General features: G+C 36.9%; 1 protein-coding gene across 2 annotated transcripts; it reads left to right on the top strand.

Moving 5' to 3' along the window:
• Window positions 1–2,112: 2,112 nt before the first annotated feature.
• On the top strand, window positions 2,113–22,147 carry LOC143031659 (uncharacterized). 2 transcript variants are annotated; one of them, XM_076195773.1, is made up of 2 exons: window positions 2,113–2,208; window positions 16,942–22,147. In XM_076195773.1, exon 2 carries the CDS (start codon window positions 17,827–17,829, stop codon window positions 19,585–19,587), a length of 1,761 nt encoding a protein of 586 aa, XP_076051888.1. In that variant the 5' UTR covers window positions 2,113–2,208; window positions 16,942–17,826; the 3' UTR covers window positions 19,588–22,147. The 2 variants fall into 2 exon arrangements, with proteins under 2 accessions (XP_076051888.1, XP_076051887.1); XM_076195772.1 differs by lacking the exon at window positions 2,113–2,208 and adding an exon at window positions 2,752–2,853.
• Window positions 22,148–22,445: the final 298 nt, after the last annotated feature.

Genomic DNA, 22,445 nt, shown 5'->3' with positions numbered 1-22,445 from the left:
GTCGAGACACGACGTAGACAACATCTCAGAATCCAGAGAATTAGGTACAAGGTGTGAACTTAGGGAAAAAAAAAAAAAAAAAATCCGACCCCGTAGAAACATTAGTATTGGCAACACAATCTTTACACTGTCGAAGGAAACCAATGGTTTTATAATGGGGATCATTACCAGAAAATTGAAAAACAAAAGGATCCTGATGTTACAGTTTGAAAATATGAGCCATTCTCTGAGGTGATGTTTGGGTATTAATAAAGGAGGGCAGCAACTTATGTTTAGTAGAAATCGCTAGACAAGATCTTGGAATTTCGGTACCACTGCGTATATATATATATATATATATATATATATATATATATATATATATATATATATATACGTTAAGTATTGCGACCGCTTTACATACACGTGCCCCTTTAGGAAAGATGAATCCATCTAGGCTGACGGTCGTAAAACAATGTCTAATACATAAGAAACACAAAAAATTAATAGATAAACAAATAAATAAATAAATGAAATAAACAATAACACCAGTTGTCTTACAAACAACCAAAGAAAACGTGATCGGCAAGAAATGGTGTCACGAAGGAAACAAACATGGCAGCCTGGCTATGAATATATGAAATTTATACCCAAAAAAAATCACAAAATCTCAAAGATTACAGGAATGCTTAGTACAAGAAATATATGGAAATTCACAATATTGATAAAGAATTCAAAATAACCAGTCGGAGGCGACGTATCAAAACCGGCAATCACGCAGGCCAATTCTTCATTGCTGGCCTCTTCGCTGACGCTGGTGAGCGAGTTTACACTTCTAACATTTACACAAAATTCCCAATCGCGTAATTCTCTGTTTTCAGAGTTGTGATTGGAAGGAAAGAGACCATACAACACCGGCCCGTCTGCCCCTCCCTCGCACCGCCACTGAATAAACTCTTCTGGAACCCAAACCCAACCTGGGGATAAATAGGCAACTCTCGCCCCACCTGTGGCTCATCAGGAACGCGCTCGCCAGCGGTGGTGGCGAGGAGTTATCTCCTTTGCCGCTGCCGGTCTGGTTACGGACCGATCTCTTCGTTGACGTCGGCAGGCGGGTTTACACCGCCCGTCTGCCCCCCCTCGCACCGCCACTGGATCAACTCTACAGGACTTCAAATCCAACCTGGGGAAAAACAGGCAACGCTCGCCCCACCTGTGGCTTATCAGGACCGCGCTCTACACGCGGGAAGTGAACTCAACTCACTTCCCGTAAGATACACACATACACCTCTCACGAACAGTGCCACAACACACGCACAAACATCTACACTTACTTTTTCTTCGACTAAAATTCGCTTCATTTCTAACTTTCTCTTCTACTACATCTTCTCATTTCAGTTTACCTCCCACTAAAGATTTTTCCGTTTTTCCACCTTTCTCTACTACTACGCCTCCTACCATTTTCTAAACTTTCGTTGGTGATCCTAATCCTAACCCCGGCGTCAGCGCTGCCCTCCAAGCTCCCGGTCCATTTCTCCCGAGCCACGACCACCAATAAACCCCTGATCGCTCGCAATTCGCCCGGTGGCAATAGCCCTCTTTTATACGCTACTATCTTTTCATTTTCTTACAGACATTCTTCCCCTCCCACAAAAACCGATCCCGCACAAGCGAGGTGGTCTTTCCTTGATATTCAGATTCAGATTCTTCATTCAATCTAGGCATAAACAGTAACCCGTCCTCGTCCACTCTCCAAGTTAATCGCCATTAACACAGCAATCAGAGGCACGCGTTCCACCAATGCTGAAGACGATGACGATAAACAAAAGTTCAAACGAAGCCAGAACACGAAGAACCACGAGACATTCGTTTCTCAATAAAATCATTAGGCGGACCTCGCCAATACACTGTTCCTTAGCACCATCACTTCTTAAAAGTTACTAAATCCTGTAACCCTAGGACCTAGAAAGGAAAAAAAAAAAACACACAAATACAAGCGCAATACCGGTCGGCTCCAAAGCCCGAGGGAGAGGCGCAGTTAACAAGTAGTCTGTGCGGTGAGGTCTAGGTGTGATGTGTGTGTGGAACGAGAAGATGAAAGTGGAACTCTGATTAAGATTAGCAGAGCTATTGGTTTTAGGTTAGGTAGATTGTAGAAGGAGAGAAGTACGTCGGGGGATTGAAAAGTGAAGCAGAAACAACCAAAGAAACGGGAACCACAGAAATCAGGTGAGTTACAAGTAGTACACCATTCCCATTAATGTTGGAAAATGTTTAATAAAGCTTGAAGTTGAGAATAATATTTGACATTATTCTTCAAGTCACATGTCACCCTTCCTGTTGTGATATTCATATCCTTTTATGCGTCCTACATACATCACTTCATTTTTTAATTTGTTCGTTTATAGACCATTTCTTTCTAGTCCTGTCTTCCGTCTCTCCAACTGCAGTTGCTCTATCGTGTCAGCAATCACAACTGCACCATAAAAGTAAAAATAGACAGAAAAATATATATAGAAATAGAAAATAGAAGTACAAAATAGAAATAGAAGATAGAAATAAAGCAAAGATATAAAATTAAAAATAGAAATAGTAATATGAATACGGAAAATACAAATATGAAGTAAAAATTAAAAATAGAAAATACAAAATATGATCTATAAAGATATTAGGCATAAGATATAAAACATAGGATAGAAAATATGAATAGAAAAATTGAGAAGATATGTAAAAAATTAGACCATCTTTATGTCTTGTTTGTTTACACATGACGTCATAGCCCGTCAAGAATTGAGTAGCACTACTTCAGCTATTTAAAGTTCTTGTTTTCGTAGCTGTACTGTACAGGTTAAACAAGTCTGTCTTCTTGGATTCGTAAGTGCAATGATATTGGGGTAAGACAGCTTAGTGCATGCGTAGTATGTTCGTATTTGCCACTCTTCAATTTTCGTTTGGCAGTGTATCTGGTATTCTGAGCAAGGGTAAGCGTGTGGGTATTTATCAAAATGCTTGCCAGTCACACAGCTGCAATTACCATTGGCTAGCTCATATCATTCTGATGTATTCTGAACCCCAGATATAAGTACCGCAAACTAATTAATAGTAACGTCAGTAGCTATTAAAAAAAACGAAATGGTTGTGCACCCTCATCAGGTACGGGCACAAAAAAAAAAAAAAAAATGGTATCCCTTAAATTCGTGTTGCATATGAAAGACAATTTCATTAGAAACAAAATACTTTTTAAATTTTTGAAATAATTTTGAAAAACAAGGGAGACACGAAGGGTGGTAATTTGTAAAGATTTTGGTAAAGAAATACACATAAACTCTAAACCACTGGTTCAATTTTATTGAAATTTTGAATACTTGGGCTTCATGGGTCAAAAATTTACCTGAGCATGTCAAAAACAATGTGGGACATCTCCATCATACCAAATTTGCCTTTTCATGGAAACTATTAAGTTGTCAATTTAGAGATGATCATCAGTACAATCCAAACCCCTGGACCAATTGATACGCAACTTGATATGTGAAGGTTTTATGGGTCAACAAATCATCTGAGCATGTCAAAAACAATGCAAGACCTTCCTTTTATACTATTCTTACTAACACCTTCCATGTTGCCATGGTAATCATTGTCAATTTAGAGATAATCCTCCATAAAATCCAAACCCCTGGCCCAATTGACATGCAACTTGGCATATGAAGGTTTTATGGGTCAACAAATCACCTGAGCATGTCAAAAACAATGCAGGAGCTTCCTTTTGTACTATTCTTACTAACACCTATCATGTTGCCATGGCAACTATTGTCAATTTAGAGATAATCACCCATAAAATCCAAACACCTGGCCCAATTGACATGCAACTTGGCATATGAAGGTTTTATGGGTCAACAAATCATCTGAGAATGTCAAAAACAATGCAGGACCTTCCTTTTGTACTATTCTTACTAACACCTATCATGTTGCCATGGCAACTATTATCAATTTAGAGATGATCCTCCTTAAAATCCAAACCCAACTTGGCATATGAAGATTTTATGGATCACCAGATCATCTGAGCATGTCAAAAACAATGCAGGACCTTCCTTTTATACTATTCTTATTAACACCTTCCATGTTGCCATGGCAATTATTGTCAATTTAGAGATAATCCTCCATAAAATCCAAACCCCTGGCCCAATTGACATGCAACTTGGCATGTGAATGTTTTCTGGGTCAACAAATCACCTGAGTATTTGAAAAACAATGTAGAACCTTCCTTTTATACTATTCTTACTGACACCTATCACATAACATGTTCCATCAATGTAATCTATGTGCATATAAAAAGTTAAAGTGCATATATAAGAGCCTTAGCCCTTACCCTTAGATTGCCTCTCGGTACACTAACCAGTCAGTACTGCAACTATTGCAAGACCTAACTTAAATTTATGTTGATATTGGTGCATTACTTTTTACACCAATTTACTGATTTAGAAAAAAAAAACGAATAATGTATTTTTACTTTCAAAAGAGTTATTTTGTTTAATAATGTAATCTATAATCATGATAATCTGAATAAACAGCCTTATTTCAACAGCTCATATCTATTACCATGAAACCCAGAAGAAAATTAAGTCTTGTCTCTAGACCTCTATTAGTCTTGAATTTTCTCATGGTCATGGAATACTGACCATATTATTAATAGTTATTTCATATATTTGCTATCATAGTCATAGCCAGCTATGTAATAGGCATAGCATAGTCTGTCCAACATCTTAAAATTGATACCATAACAATGTAAGTATTATTTGTGAACAACACCTTCTATGACTACAACTAGTAGCATCTCCGACATGTCATATGTAAACAAATGCGACTAAGTATCAGAGAATATGCCTACATGTTCCGCGTTAAGACACAGCTGACAAATTACCAACAATCTTAAAGTTGCTCATATCCGGGAGAAAATAGGCTAAAAATATGAATATCACATTAAAATATTCATATACAGGCACATTATCTTTAGATTTCCACTCAGAAAACTAATTTGCCATGGCTAATAGCCAAATTTCTGTTTAAATCGGTGATTTTTTTTGTGTGTGAAGAACTGGGCATACACTTGCAGAACAGCAAGACAATTTGAAAATTCTGCACATGTGCTGAATGCTACAAGCATTCAAACATACTGCAAAAGATGGTGGTGTAAACATTACATCCACGATGATGACATTGTCCGCGCATTCGCATGGAACTACCTACATGTACGTAAATGGAGCTCAATTGTTGGATTACCGATCTTAAGCTGTTCATTTCTTCATTTCCAGTAGAAAATAAGCTAAAAAACAATATTCTAACATTAAAATATATTCTTGTGCCTTACCTTTATATTTTCATTCGGAAAACTATTTTGCCAAGGCTAATAACCAAATTTGCGTTTAAATCGGTGATTTTTTTTTTTTTTTTTTTTTTTTTTTTCATGCGAGGACTGACGTCATATTTTTCTGGTGCTGTTTGATCAAACATTTTGGTGTTTTATGATTTTTTTGTTTTATTTGACCAAATGACAAGAATCTTGTCATTGGAGTTGAATGGGCAACATCAGCGTTGGTAGTGATTTAGAAAATAAATTAGACTGGCAAGAATCTTTGTTTATCGCCATGTGTATCTGTTTGCTTATGTTGTTCTTACATTCTTATTGGGGGATGGGGCTCCATCTTGTCTTCCAGAGTACAAAAATAAAGAATTTGTGAAGTTCACTCTAAATTTTATATGCACTGGTTGTGATATTCATGGAAGCAAAAACTTTCTTGATATTCACTGACATAATCTTGCATAGATCCTGGATGTAGGTCATATGACCTAAGTGTCTAGACCACTTCCAGCTTGTGTAAGTCAGGCTTCTGATTTGTGTATTGTATATCCTCCCCCAATTGGCTTCTAGTATAACTTTCCTCAAAATTATATTTTATCTCCAGATTCAGCCTGATTTAATGACTTCCTATATAGCAGAAGTCAGATTTAACAGAAGTTTAAAATAACTAGGGGGAGTATTATGGAAAGTTCAATTTCAAGAACATAATTCTGTTAAACCAAGAATATGCCATTATTTGTAGTAATCCCCCATTAACTGCGGAGTTCATGATCTAAAATTGGATGCGATATGAGAAAATCTGCTATATAGAGACTGCCCAAAAATATAAGTTTTCATAGTCTAAGCCCTTTCACACTCTAAGATTTTAATTTTTTAAACACATTCTAAAAATACTTGAACACATAATATACATACATATACCAAAAGCTTTTTCCCTTTACAATGGAGATAGTAAAAAAACAAAGGTATAAAAACCATTCCCACCCATTCCATCCCTAATACACTCCGCTCCCCTCCACCCTCTACCCTCCCTCTTATCTTGGCACCTCTTGGATGACAGGTCATCCCTGCATCTTATCCACTGCCTTGGGTCAGAAGCAGTGTTGCAAGACACAGCACATCCACAGCAAGGCCGCTTCATTAAATCGGCGACCCCCCCCCCCCCTGTAACCCCATGCAGAAAAGGAGAAGACGGGGAGGAATCCCTTCGGGCTGGGTCAAAATTTTCTCACACATACTACCTCACCCGCCATCCCCCCACCCATTCCAACTCATGCATCACATCATCCATACACAACCATTTTCCCCTCACCCCTGTCTTCTGTCCTCTCCCATCCTTCCTCAACAGACATTCCCCTGTCTCCCATTATTATCACACAAGTGTCACAGCTGGAATTGGAGATGTTGCAAGCTTCCTGAAACATGACCAGGTTTGTGTATGTAATTCGTCTATGTTTAAATGATCTGTAGGTTGAAAATGTTTTATACAAACAGGTATTTTACTAAATGTGATAAGATATGGATACCTGTACAGTTTCCTAGATAAATTTTGATTTATCATATTTTGTTAAGACTAATAACACAGGAACACCACATACCAGTGTATTTACCTAGTTCTATCTTATGGGAAGGGGAGCTATGCTTGTAGTGTCCTGCCTTTGTATCTTGCAGTGTCTAATTTGGTCTTAAATTCGTGTATGGTTTTTGAGCACAGTATTGTTTCATCCAGTTTGTTCCAAGTATTAAGCTAGTTGTGTTTACCTAGTTGTATTATACAGGAAGATAGCTATGCTTGTGGTGACCCATCTTTGTATCTTTCAGCAACGAGTTTTTTCTTAAAATCTTGAATAATGTTTGCTCACACTGTTTCTTTATCTAAATTATTCCTGGTATCCAGCACTCTGTGTGGGAAGATATTCATTTTCAGATCTCTTCTATAGTTACCCTTTTTGAGTTTCTTTTAATGTCTGCTTGTTTTTCCATTGTCCCATTTTAGTAAATCATTCTTATCAAGGATTTCCATTCCTTTCATGATCTTATAGATAGTCAGTAGATCTCCTCTTTCTCTTATCTGCTCCAGTGTTAGTAGTTCCAATTTGGATAATCTTTGTTCGTATGTTAATTTGGAAAGAGCTGGTGCCAACTTTGTCATTGCTCTCTGTATTTTTTCTAATTTCTTTATATTCTTTTTAATACTGGGTGTCCATAATGTTGCTGCATATTCCAATTTTGGTCATATTAATATAACTAATGTTTTTTTAAATAATTTCTTCATCCAAATAGTCAAATGCCACTTTCATTGACCTTAATAGGTTGAAGGTTTCTCTATTTTGTTGATATGTTTGTCTGGTGTCATGTCTTTGCTGATTATTACTCAAAGGTCTCTTTCCGAGTTCACTTTTTTACTTCTTTGCCAATTTTATCATTTTTGTATATTCTGTCTTTACTTTTTCCAAACTCCATTATACTACATTTCTTGATATTGAAGTTCACTTCCCACTTTTGAGTCCATTTCCAGATTTTGTCCAGGTCTAATTGTAATGATTCGCAATCCTCCTCTGTTCTTACTTTAGTATTTTTGCATCATCTGCGAAGAAATTCATATAACACTGTACTCCTTCATCCATGTCATTAATATATATGTTAAACATGATTGGAGCCAGTACCGACCCTTGCAGGACACCACTTGTCATTTCTTCCCATTTTGAGTATTTATCTCTAATTACTACCCTCATTTTCCTACCAGTCAGGAAGTCTTCCATCCACTCCAAAAATTTTCCTCCGATGCCACCTATTGGCTCTATTTTTCTTATTAATTTCTTGTGTGGTACCTTATCAAATGCTTTTTGTAGGTCTAGATAGGCACAGTCTGCCCAATCATACCTCTCTTGTATTCTATTAGTCTCAAATAGAAGCAGATCAGGTTTGTTGTACATGATCTTTCTTGTCTAAATCCAAATTGATTTGGATTCATTAGTTTTTTTCTTCCAGGTGTTTAACCCATCTACTTTTGATAACTTTTTCAAATATTTTTGCTACTGTGCTTATTAGGGAGACCAATCTGTAGTTAGTTGGATTTTGCTTGTTTCCTCCTTTATATATTGGTACATTATTTGCATTTTTCCAGTCTTGTGGTACCTTTACTTCTATGAGCGAGCATTTGATTATGTTGTATATTTTATCTGTTAACTCCTCTATGCATTCTTTCAGTATCCAATTTGCAATTCCATCCGTACCATGTGATTTTCTGACATCAAGGTTTTTTATTTGGTTGCTGATTTTCTTCTTTGTTATAGTTATTTCCTTCATTAGGGGGGATTCTCTCTATTCCCTCACAGGTGAGTTCACAATTGTGAATACTGATTTGAAATGTGCTTATAATTTCTGCCATTTCTTGTTCTTCTATATATTCATAATTTCCCTTGCATAGCTTTTCTATTTCTTGTTTGTTTTTTAGTTTACCATTCATATATCTGTAAAATAGTTGAGGTTGTTCCTTGCATTTTTCAATTATTTCTTTTTCATAGTTTCTGTTTTCATCTCTGCATATTTTTACATAATTGTTTCTTAGTTTGATGTATGTTCGCCATTTGCTCATTTTTTTGTCTTTTCCATTTTTTCCAAGCTTTGTCTCTTTTATCCTTAGCTTCAATACATTTTTTTGTTGTACCAGATCTTTATGTATACTCTTTCTTGTTTTTGTTGTGGTACATATTTTTTCACTATTTCATTATAAATTTCTTTTAGTATATTCCATTTCTTTTCCATCCTTGTTTCTTCTTTTAGGAATTTTTCCCAGTTTGTGTTATAAGTTTCTCAAAATTCTGTCCACAATTTCAGGTTCTGACGTAAGTATTGAATCCAGTCTCGATGGTTCGTCATTGTTTCTGTATCTGGTATTTTCCTTTATCCACTGAGTCATTGTGTATTCAATGGTCATATCGAGCAGCATGTTGCCCCAGATGTCTTCTCCACCCTTTACTGTCATTTCTTCCCAACATATTTCTTTTGAATTAAAATCACCCATAATTACTATGTTTCCTCTTTCCTTTTGTATATCAGTCATTTCATACTTTGTATCTTCCAACAGTTCAGAATGATTGCTTTCTGTCCAGAACTGTGTTTTGGGGGGCACATACATTACTGCAGATTTTCTACTTTTCATGTGCTTGCTTTCAACTTTAATCACAATTGATTCTACATTGTTTTTTCCTTCTGTTATCTTTGTCACATTCAATTTTTTCCTAGTCAAAAATGATACTCCCCCACCCTGTTTTTCCTTTCTATTCTTTGTCCAACAGTTGTATAGACCTTGTCCCACAGTATTTGGTGGTAGATTACTTTTTAATATAGTTTCTATTCCCATTATGTCTGTTTTTTCTAATGCCAGATATTCATTTAGTTCATTTAGTCCGGAAATAATTCCATCTATGTTGGTATAGGCTAACTTTATTTATCATTATTATTATTATTTTTTTTTTTTTATTTATGTATTTTTTTTTTTTTCTTGTCTTTTTCTGTCTGCTTTGTTTCCTTTTTCCTGATATACCATTTTCTCAGCCTCAGGTCCACCACTCTCCAAAAAAAAAAAATCTTTTCAGCCTCAGTTCTTTTTTCATTTGCTTCACTTCTAAGTTCTTTTTCTTTTTCTTCATCGCTCATTTCTTTTTCATCCATACATTTTTGTGCTGTTCACTGTTTGCTAATTTTGTTCTAGATAGTACTTCCTCTGCACTCATTTGTTGACCTAAGTTTTACTCTTAGTGGCCCATATTGATTTTCTTTTGAGTATCTACCTATTCTGTATGTTTCTGCAATTTCTTTATCTAAATTTTGTCCCTTCTCTTGAATCTCTTTCAGAATATGTTTAGCGATCTCTTTTTCCTCTTTTTCTCTCTGATATCTAGGAACATGCTATTCTTTAATACCATAGATTACAATGCATCTTTTTTTGTCCACTGTGTCCCAAACCAAATTATCTTTCTCTTTAATCACTTGGATTACTGTTTCTTCAGCATTCTCGACCTGCTGCTCCACTATTTAGATAATTTTTTGCTTTCCTGTTCTACTTTCCACTGTTTATTTCTTGGATTTTTTTTTTCTTCTCCACTTTCTCGGTCATTGCCTGCATTTTATCCTTCATCTTTTCTTTATTGCCTCATTCCTATTCATATCTTCATTTTTCAATCTCTCATTTTCTCCCTTTATCCTGTTTAGTTCCATTTTCAACTCATCTATTTCCCTGTTATTTTCTTCATTGGCCTTTTTTAATAGGGCTACTTCTTTATATATACTTTTGCATTCACTTTTAAGTTTGATTATTTCATCTAACAATTCATTGATTTCTCTATTTCTTATTATATTTTTAAACCTGGGTTCTCTTTCCATATCTATCTCTCTATACATATTGTTATTATCCTTATTGAATCCTGAAAATACATTTCTTTCAAACCTTTTGGTATGTCTTTGGTGTCTCGTTCAGGTACGTCCTTCTAGGTATAACCCCAAGCAGTGACTCAATTCTACTTCTAGGCATCTTTTCACTGGTTCTTTGTCCCTATGTCCTTCGTTTTTTTCCTTCCATTTTTAATAACTGATCATGAAAAAAAAATGAATATACAAATACAGTTACATTGTCGGCCACTCAAATTATATATCTCCCTTCTCGTTTTAAGTAAGCAACTAGGTAGGGTTGGTTGGTTTCAAATTCATCCATTGGCAAATCGCTAGTTAGTGGTCCGGAGCGTGTTTTCGATATGTCCTGCTTCAATCGCTGCTTGTGTGTGTGATTTTTTTTTGTAACTTCAACTTAGCCAGTCTCTCTGGATTCTCTCAATTATCTTTATATTCTTTTTGGTATTGTGTGACCATAATGTTGCACCATATTCCAGTCTTGGCCTTGTTAGTGTGACTAATATTTTTTAAAATAATTTCTTCATCTAAATAGGTAAATGCCACTTTTATTGATCTTAACAAATTATAGGATTCTTTGACAATCTTGTTTATTTGTTTATCAGAGGACAAGTCATGTGTGATTAATGCAGTTTTCCATAATGTGTTGAATAGTATGGGATGAAGTATTACATCCTGGACATTTGTCCACAATGCAGTCATCCAGTCTCTTCTGGTTGCTTAGAAGGGCTGGGTGGTGGCCACATCACAATCTGGCCAGGTGGACCCTGCCCTTTTTTGGGAGAGAGGATTCAGAGGGATGGATATCAGGGGGTCTGGCATGCAACAATATGTTGTCTTTTAGTGTGTTAATGGAGCAGTGAGTGATGTGAGTATGAATATGTTTTCGGAGGCTGGTATTTGGTGGTTTTGGAGGAAGAGAAGAGAGTATTTGTGTGTGATATAGATTTTTTTTCCTTGGTGTGTGTGGGTGTTCTGCTATGTAGTGTAGTGGGTGTGCTGTGTTTGTGGAGGCTGCAGCAAGTTTCTGTGTGCCTCTCATGTCAAGGTGATATTTGATTTTGAGCACTTTTGTTTCATAGTGTAGGTGGTTTGTAGGTGTTGTATATGTGCAGCCTGTAATTGTTTTTAATGCTTTGTTTTGCATGGTTTGAAGGGTGTTGAGGTGTGTCTCACTGAGATTAGGTGCCCATGCTGGACTCGCCAAACCCAATAAAGACCCAACAATCCCAACATCACACCATCCAATCACACTTCTCTGCACCCCCCTCCAAAGTCATTGAGTGCCTCATACTTCAACTCATCACATCACATATTCCCCTTGCTGAATCACAACATGGATTTAGGCCTCTACATTCCACAAACACTCTTCTAATAAACCTCACACAAAGAATATTAGATGGCATCAACTCAGATAGTCCCCATCACAAAATACTTCTTATAACATTAGACATTAGTAAAGCTTTCAATGCTATCCCCCACCACAAACTAACAAAATATATAACACAGACATGCACAATATCACCATAGATGGCTAGCCAATTATCTGGCAGGCAGAAATGCTTATGTGTCATATAATGGCCAATCATTGCACATCAGAAACATTAAGAATGGAGTATCACAGGGCTCTTGTTCTATCACCCACACTCTTTAATCTATACATGCATGATATACCCAAACCAGACACCACGGAAATACAAATCTCTTCCTACACAGACGACATAACAATCACATGTGCACATCGTAACACAGACAAAGCCACAGAAATAATACAGCCATACATTGATACACTCAACACATGGTTTATTACAAACAGACTCAAAAGAGCCCCAGCCAAATCTACAGCAACACTTCTCACCAACTGGACAAAAAAACACAAATACATTCCTCAATTCTATATCAACAACACTAATACCACACACACACCCCGAAAATTCTTGGTGTAACATATGATACATCCATGTCATTTAAACAACACATCACAAACAAACAAAATAAATGCACACCATGATTCAACACACTTAAATCAATCATTTGGACAAAACAAAGAAACTAATACTACAATATTTTTTTAAGTTTTCACTATTAGTAGTATCATTAATTTTCATATTTTCATCTTCACATTTAACTTCCATTATATAATTTTTTAATCCCTTTAGCTCATTTTTTAGTTCAGAATTTGTTTTCTTCAGATCAGATATCTTATTGTTAGCTTGTGTTAAACATTCCGTTAATTCTACAACCTCCTTTTGTAGTTCCATGACTTTGTTCTCCCACCATTCTCTATTATTACTCATTTCCCTTTCCATGTCTAAGATTTGACTCAAATTTCTTCTTTCGTATTTACCAAAACCAGAAAAAGATTCTTCATTATACAGTCAGAATCTTCCTGCCGATTCAAAGCCTCTGTTTACATTAGACCTTGGCATGGCACCCCTAGATGGCTTTGGTTTTGAGTCGACATTTGGCTCAGAATCATTTTTATTTTCTTGCATTTTCTCTCATTAAATCAATTTAACACTGCAGAGAAATAATTTTGGGTAACCACAATTGCTCCCCCTCCCATTCAATACAAACCAGGCCTCCTGTTTTCTTTGCACTATTGAGAAGTTTCATCTTATTTTGCAGCCTTTGGAGCTCGAAGTTGATAGGTGTTGACAGCTTGGAAGCTCGTGTGTGTATTTACAGTGAGTCTTCCTTATACGGTAATTCTTTATCCGGTAAATTCACAGTTATGGTATTTGGTAATTACTACCCTCAATTCTATTTACGGTAAGAAAAATTCACGGATATGGTATCTACTTGTATTTTGTTTACACCATACCATAGCACCACCATGCCATCTGGCCACCACAGCAATCAGTCTCTTCCCGCATTCGGTATATATTAATACGTAATATACGTTAATGTTCCAGAGTTGGTAGCTCCAATTTGGACAATCTTTGTTTGTATGTTAATTTGGAGAGAGTTGGTGCCATCTTGGTCGTTGCTCTTTGTATTCAAATTTCTTTATATTCTTTTTAATACTGGGTGTCCATAGTGTTGCTGCGTACTCCAGTTTGGTCTTATTAGAGTAACTAATATTTTTTTAATCATTTCCTCATCCAAGTAGTCAAATGCCACTTTCATTGACCTTAATAGATTGACAGTTTCTTCAACTATTTTATTGATGTGTTTGTCCGGTGTCATGTCTTTGCTGATTATTACTCCAAGGTCTCTTGCAGAGTTCACTTTTTTGAGCTCTTCGCCAATTTTATAATTTCTCAATATTCTATTTTTACTTTTTCCAAATTCCATTATACTATACTTATTGATATTAAAGTTTGCTTCCCACTTTTGAGCCCATTTCCAGATTTTGTCTTGGTCTATCTGTAATGATTCACTATCTTCCTCTGTACTTACTTTCTTTAGTATTTTGCATCATCTGCAAAGAAGTTCATATAACATTCCACTCCTTCATCCATGTCATTTATATATATGGCAAACATGATTGGAGCCAATACTGAAGCTTGCAGGACACCAGTTATCATTTCTTCCCATTTCGAGCATTTGTCTCTAATTACTAGCCTCATTTTCCTCCCAGTCAAGAAGTCTTCCATCCATGCCAATAATTTTCCTTTGATGCCACCTATTGATTCTATTTTTCTTAGTTTTTTGTGTGGTACTTTATCAAATGCTATTTGTGGTTCTAGAAAAGCACAGTCCACCCCTCCATCCCTTGTATTATTTCTATTAGTCGAAATCCAAATTGATTTAGATTCAGTATATTTTTTCTTCTAGATGTTTTACCCATCTACTTTTGATAACTTTTTCACATATTTTTGCTATTGTGCTTGTAAGGGAGACCTGTCTGTAGTTGGTTGGATTTTGCTTGTTCCCTCCTTTATATATTGGTACAACATTTGTATTTTTCCAGTCCTGTGGTATCTTTCCTTCTTTGAGTGAGTGTTTAATTACCTTGTATATTGTGTCCATCTACTCCTCTATGCATTCTTTTAATATCCAATTTGCAATTCCATCTGGACAGTGTGATTTTCTGACATCATGCCACATTTTTATTTATATCTTTATTTTTCAGTCTTTCATTTTCTCCCTTGATCATATGTGGTTCCTTTTTCAAATCATCTAACTCCCTGTTAGTCTCTTTGTCTTTCTTAGTAGGGCTATCTTTTATACATTGCCTTATGCTCACTTTTTAGTTTGATTATTTCATCTAATAAGTCATCTCTATTTCTCTCTATATTTTTATACCAAGGTTCTCTATCTATTTCTATCCCTCTATTCATAATTCCGCCCTCTCTATCAAAACCGGAAAATGTATATATTTTTTCAAACCTTTGGTAGGGCTTCGGGGTTTCATTCATGTATGTCCTTTTGGGGATCACCCCCAGTGGTGATTCCACCCTACTTACATTAAGGTTTTTTGTTTTGTTTTTTCCTTCTCTCTCTCAAATCACCATTATTTTCTTCCATTCATAGAGTAATTGATACCAATAGAAAATAAAATAAAGACACAAAGACAATTGCATTTTGGTCACTCGTGCACCTCTCCCTTCCTATTTTAGTAAACACAATCAGTGCCAGTTTCAAATTCGTCTCTCAGCAAGCACTTCTTAGTGCTTCAGAGCTCCCTTTCATACATCCTACTTCAGCCACTGCTGGTGTGTGTCTCATACGATGTGATTTGCATCACATATTTGAGTCAGATGAACTGAATAAACCTTTGAGTTGGTCATGTTTAGATTCAGGACTTGTGAGCCCAAACATGGTATGATATGGAGTTATATCAAGATATGACTGTTGTGGCCAGCTAGGCCATTGCCCACTTCCAAATCTCATGACATGATGAAAAAACTTTAGTAGCAAAATTTGAGTTATTGTGATTATGGTGGAGTGAGTATACATGTAGCTATAGGATGATTTTCACCTCATTTCTAATGGAAAAAGTAGAATGGAATATATGATAACACCATATCTGTTGGTGTTTCTTCCTATTTTGTGTTAGGTCATAGGATATGCAAAGGGTCTGTTTAGGTACAAATTTGAATATGAAATAGTTTGTGTACAAAACATCCACAATCCTATCAGAGTACAGTACAGTATATTGCACATTTTCAGAGTTAGATGTTGATATTATAATTAATGTTTTATTATTATTATTATTCTTTAGGATAAGGGATAGCACAAGTTTTTAAGAAGAGCTATCTGTAGATTCAATACTTGTCGTACAATGAAAAGGACCCTGGTGACATCTGGCACAATTATATCGCTAGTCTTTTTAGATATCATGTGATGACCTATGCTGGAGGGAAACCTTTCCAATATGACCTGTGCAGTTGTGCCTTCTCACAAAAAAGGATTCTCCCAAAGCATATGATGAGCCACACAGGAGAGAAGCCATTCCAGTGTGATGTTTGCAATGTAGCTTTCTAACAAGAATCACTTCAAATTTCATATGATAACCCATGCTGGAGAAAAACCATTCCATTGTGACCTGTGTGATAGAGCTTTCACACAAAATTGTCACCTTAAAAATTACTTGATGGCCCACACAGAAGAGAAGCTTTTCCAGTGTGATCTGTGTAATTCTTTCTCAAAAAAAGGATGCTCTTACAAAGCATACAATGACACACATAAGAGAGAAGCCTTTCCAGTGTGACCTGTGTGTTTCTGCTTTCTCACACAAGCGTTCTCTCACTAAGCATATGAGGACCCACACAGGCCTTTACAGTGTGGCCTGTACAATAAAGCTTTCCCAAGAAAGAATGACCTCGAAGATCATGCAATGATCCACACAGGAAAGAATTCTTTCCAGTGTGACTTTTGTGATTCTGCTTTCTCACAAAAGGATAATCTCACACAGCATATGAGGATCCACACAGGAGAGAAGCCTTTCCGGTGTGACCTTTGCAATAAAACTTGAGTCATTGTATTTGTGGTGGAGTGAGTAAGCTTGTAGTCATAGGATTATTTTTACCTCATTTGTAATGAAAAAGTAGAATGGAATGTATGATAGCACCATATCTGTTAGTGTTTCTTGATATTCTATGTTAGATCATGGAATGTACAAGGGTCTGTTTAGGTATAAACTTGAGTATGAAATAGGTTATGAACAAAACATCCACTATTCTATTAGAGTATATTGCACATTTTCAGAGTTAGATGTTGATATCATAATTACATTTTCTTTTCAGGATGAGGATGAATATCACCAGTTCTTTGGAAGAGCTTTCTGTAGATTCCACACTTGTCATACGATGAAAAGGAACCAGTGTGACATCTGTGGCACAATTATATCACTAGTCATCTTAGATATCACGTGATAACCCACACTGGAGGTAAGCCTTTCCAGTGTGATCTGTGCATTTGTGCCTTCTCACAAAAGGGTTCTCTCAAAAAGCATATGATGAGCCACGCAGAAGAGAAGCCATTCCAATATGACCTGTGCAATGTAGCTTTCTAACAAAAGAATCACTTCAAATTTCATATGATAACCCACGCTGGGGAAAAACAAATCCAGTGTGACCTGTGGTGTAAAGCTTTCATGCAAAAGTGTCACATTAAAAATCACTTGACAGTTCACACGGAAGAGAAGCCTTTCCAGTGTGACCTGTGTGATTCTGCTTTCTCAAAAAAAGGACTCTCTTCCAAACCATACAAGGACACACACAAGAGAGAAGCCTTTCCAGTGTGACCTGTGTGTTTCTGCTTTCTCACACAAGCGTTCTCTCACTAAGCATATGAGGACCCACACCGGAGAGAAGCCTTTACAGTGTGGCCTGTACAATAATGATTTCCCATGAAAGAATGACCTTAAAGATCATGTGATGATCCACACAGGAGAGAAGTCTTTCCAGTGTGACTTTTGTGATTCTGCTTTCTAACAAAAGGATAATCTCACACAGCATGTGAGGATCCACCCTGGAGAGAAGACTTTCCAATGTGTCCTGTGCAATAAAGCTTTCTCACAAAAGGGTTCTCTTACACAGCATATAAAGACCCACTCAGGAGAGAAGCCTTTCTAGTGTGGCCTGTGTAATAAAGCTTTTTCACAAAATAATCGCCTCAAAGATAACGTGATGAACCACACAGGAGAGAACCCTTTCCAATGTGGCCTGTGCGAAAAAGCTTTCTCAGAAAAGGGTAATTTCACAAAGCATATGAGAACCCACACAGGAGAGAAGCCTTTCCACTGTGAACTGTGTGATTCTGCTTTCTCACAAAAGAGTAATCTCACACAGCATATGAGGACCCACACAGGAGAGAAGCCTTTCCAGTGTGGCCTGTGCAATAAAGCATTCTCACTCAAGAATCATCTTAAAAGGCATGCCAGGACCCACACAGGAGAGAAGCCTTTCCAGTGTGAACTGTGTGTTTCTGGTTTCTCACAAAAGAGTTGTCTCATACACCATATGAGGACCCACACAGGAGAGAAGCCTTTCCAGTGTGACCTGTGTGAAAAAGCTTTCTCACAAAAAGGTCATCTCACATTCCATATGAGGACCCACACAGGAGAGAAGCCATTCCATTGTGACCTGTGCGATTCTGTTTTCTCACTAAAGATTTATCTTGCACAACATATGAGGACCCACACAGGAGAGAAGCCTTTTCATTGTGACCTGTGTGATTCTGCTTTCTCACACAAGCGTTCTCTCACACAGCATATGAGGACCCACACAGGAGACAAGCCTTTCCAGTGTGACCTTTGTGATTCTGCTTTCTCACAAAAGGGTAATCTCAGACGGCATACGAGGACCCACACAAGAGAAAACCCTTTCCAATGTGGCCTGTGCAAAAAAGCTTTCTCAGAAAAGGGTAATTTCACAAAGCATATGAGAATCCACACAGGAGAGAAGCCTTTCCAGTGTGAACTGTGTGATTCTGCTTTCTCACATAAGCATTCCCTCACACATCATATGAGAACCCACACAGGAGAGAAGCCTTTCCCGTGTGGCCTGTGCAATAAAGCTTTCTCACAAAAGGGTAATCTTAAAAGACATACAAGGACCCACACAGGAGAAAAGCCTTTCCAGTGTGGTATGTGTAATAAAGCTTTCTCACAAAATAATCACCTCAAAGACCAGGAGATGAACCACACAGGAGATAACCCTTTCCAATGTGGCCTGTGTGAAAAAGCTTCCTCACAAAAGGGTCATCTTACATTGTATATGAAGACCCACACAAGGAAGAAGCCTTTCCAGTGTGATCTGTGTGATTCTGCTTTCTCACAAAAGGGTAATCTCGCACAGCATATGAGGACCCACACAGGAGAGAAGCCTTTCCAGTGTGGCCTGTGCAATAAAGCTTTCTCACAAAAGAGTCATCTTAAAATTCATAAAATGACCCACACAGGAGAGAAGCCTTTCCAGTGTGACCTGTGTGGTTCTGGTTTCTCAGGAAAGAGCTGTCTCACACAGCATATGAGGACCCACACAGGAGAGAAGCCTTTCCAATGTGGCCTGTGTGAAAAAACTTTCTCATTAAAAACTAATCTCACACAGCATATAAGTACCCACACAGTAAATAAGCAGTTCCATTGTGACCTGTGTGATTCTGCTTTCTCACAAAAGGGTAATCTCATAGGTCATATGAGGACCCACACAGGAGAGAAGCCTTTCCAGTGTAGCCTGTGCAATAAAGCTTTCTCACAAAAGAGTCATCTTAAAAGGCATACAAGGACACACACAGGAGAGAAGCCTTTCCAGTGTAACCTGTGTGATTCTACTTTCTCACGAAAGAATTCTCTCTCACAGCATATGAGTACCCACCCAGGAGAGAAGCCTTTCCAGTGTGACCTGTGTGATTCTACTTCCTCACTAAAAGGTTCTCTCACACAGTAGATGAGGACCCACACAGGAGAAAACCCTTTCCAATGTGGCCTGTGCGAAAAAGCTTTCTCACATAAGGGTCATCTCACATTGCATATGATGACCCGCACAGAAGAGAAGCCTTTCCAGTGTGACCTGTGTGATTCTGCTTTCCCACAAAAGGGTTATCTCACTAGGTATATGAAGACCCATGCAGGGAAGAAGCCTTTCCTGTGTGGCCTGTTCAAAAAGCTTTCTTACATTGCATATGAGGACCCACACAGGAGAGAAGCCTTTCCAGTATGACTTGTGTGATTCTACTTTCTGACAAAAGAGTTCTCTCATACATATGATGACCCGCAGAGGAGGGAAGCCTTTCCAGTGTGACCTGTGCAGTTCTACTTTCCCACAAGAGAGTTCTCTCACAATGCACATGCCAACCCACACTGGAAAGAAGCCATTTCAGCATGACCTGTGCAATGCAACTTTCTCATGAAAAAATCACCTCAAATATCACATGATCCCCTGCACAGAATAGTAGCCTTTTTAGTGTGACCTGTGTGCTCCTGCCTCTCACAAAGGAGGTCTCAATCATCACTTGGTGACTCATACTGGAAGGAAACCATTCCAGCATGACCTGTGCGATGAAAAGCATTCCCTTTAAAATTTGTGCATGTATTCACACACGTTTCACAACTAGTGCACAAAAGAAAGTGTGTTCACGAAGTTTTCAATATGAAAAATAAAATATTTTAATGATACTAATCCTTTAATTTCATAATAATGGATTCAAAGTGAAAGTAATATTATTTTAAGAATCTGTCAGTGACCTTTGAAATGTAAGTGTACAATTTCATACTTTTATATGTAGTTTTGAGATCTTTTGTACATTCAACAGTTAAACATCACCATTTTTTCCCTGTTTATGTTTCATATTATTTGGAAAAGAAAAAAAATTCAGGAGAATTTCCTACAGAAACTTACATTTCCAGAATAACAAGAACAAAGAAGGTACTGATGAAAAAATGGCTACTACAAGGGCCTTGGAATATTAGAGACACCTGGATAAAAGAGGAACTCTGAAACAAAGCTAAAGCAAAAATCGGAAGTTAAATTTATGATAAAAAGAAGCTGTTGGAAATACCCATCCCAACTTTGTATTTTAATTGAATGGTAAACAACGGGAAACAAAATAAGGCAACAATCATATTTGGTAAATGGTGCACAGATGTGGTCATGTTCTTATCGGTCGTGAATTTACAAAAGTAAAAACAAATTTATTCAAATAACAAAGTTGCATAGAACTGGTAGATCATCTTGTCAAATTCAAATGAAGCAAAGGGAGGGAGGTGAAAATTAACTGCTAGCTGCCAGTGAATGGCAGGATGAAATACATACCTGTCAAGCTAGTGTATTGTTTCCATAAGATTTTGCATTAGAGACCATAAGTTTTGTTTATAAAACAATAATTAAACCATAAGAAAACTATTTTTTTTTGTCATTCAATATATGTTTCAAAATAAATACAGAATGTAAACACATGAAACAGTATGAATGCCACATAATGAAAAACAGTACTCTTTACACTTGAAAAGAGGAATTCAACTCAAATTGTTTAACACAAACACGTTAGAAAAAACACATTGCATGCAGAGAAAAAATGTAAGATTTTCAACTTGTGTAAGACTTGAAAATCATAGAAATTACATAAAACTTTGGCAAAAATCATAAGTCTTGACAGGTATGCATTTACAGGGCATATTCACTGATGGTGAGGTGCAAGTGTAGTGCCAAAATGTCAACTGTGATTATATCATCGAGTGGGCATTAACCCCATTACTGTTATACCAGATATGCGGTGTCACATTCAGCAACTACGATAGCTTTATGAATAGATGGATGGGCGAGACATATAGTATGCCTTCATAAAATCATGTTCAATCCCAAGGACCACGTATGAGAATGATAATCAAATATATCTATACAATGTTGGGAAATCCTACGTTAAGTCGGATTATTTTGATTAGTAATCACAATATGTTTATCGTTTTGCTGCCACCATCCCAACCACAAAGCTAAGAACATATATTAGAACATGTGGTAACCTGTCACCAACACATGGTTTTATGCCATTCACCCCCTTTAGGCTGTTTATGTGTTACTTATATATGTGAATCCCAGGTTAAGGTAGATTAAAGAAAATTTCAAGTCTACAAGTTGGTTTACTGATCTATGATATACATTTACCTACTTAACTTGCACTCTATGCAAAATAAACATTATACATAATACGTGTTTACTCTCATGGCAGACCTAGGCATAGGGGTAGAAATATAACGATTACGCACTGCACAAGAATGTTCGTCTATTTTCCTGTGAGATTCCTATTCAGTTATATTATGATTTAAACTGCTTAAAATGAATCAAAGTATTTACCCTGGGTTATAATTTAAGAAATATAGAGAAGTAGCGAGAGAGGGGAGTTAATGATAGAACGCATGGGTATTATGCATCTAATCGTTCGGCCACCTTTGTAAATATTACTTGACACTTAATAAACTAACCTAACCTGATTATCTAATTTTTCTTCATCGTTGGGAGAGAGTAGTCTCTGCCTTAATCCCTTTCACAAACGATTACTTCACTGTTAACCCACTATCGGAGAAATAATAACTGAAAGTACAGAGAAACTGTATATTTCGACTACTCTCTGTAGTCCTCTTCAGCAGAAGACGACTACAGAGAGTAGTCGAAATATACAGTTTCTCTGTACTTTCCGTTATTATTTCTCCGATAGTGGGTTAACAGTGATCTTTTACAAATGTGTTATAACATACTAGTTTCCAAACGATTACTTATTAGTTCCTATAACCTATTACAAAAGATTCTTT

This window comes from Oratosquilla oratoria, chromosome 12, assembly GCF_046742065.1.
Source record: "Oratosquilla oratoria isolate Oo_2021 chromosome 12, ASM4674206v1, whole genome shotgun sequence".
NCBI lineage: Eukaryota > Metazoa > Arthropoda > Malacostraca > Stomatopoda > Squillidae > Oratosquilla > Oratosquilla oratoria.
The sequence above is the reverse complement of the archived record's forward strand: the minus strand, read 5'-3'. Positions and strand labels throughout refer to the sequence as shown.

What these genes read in the sequence shown, in the direction of transcription:
- LOC143031659 (XM_076195773.1), top strand. Translation starts at nt 17,827, where the DNA reads ATGAACCACACAGGAGAGAACCCTTTCCAATGTGGCCTGTGCGAAAAA.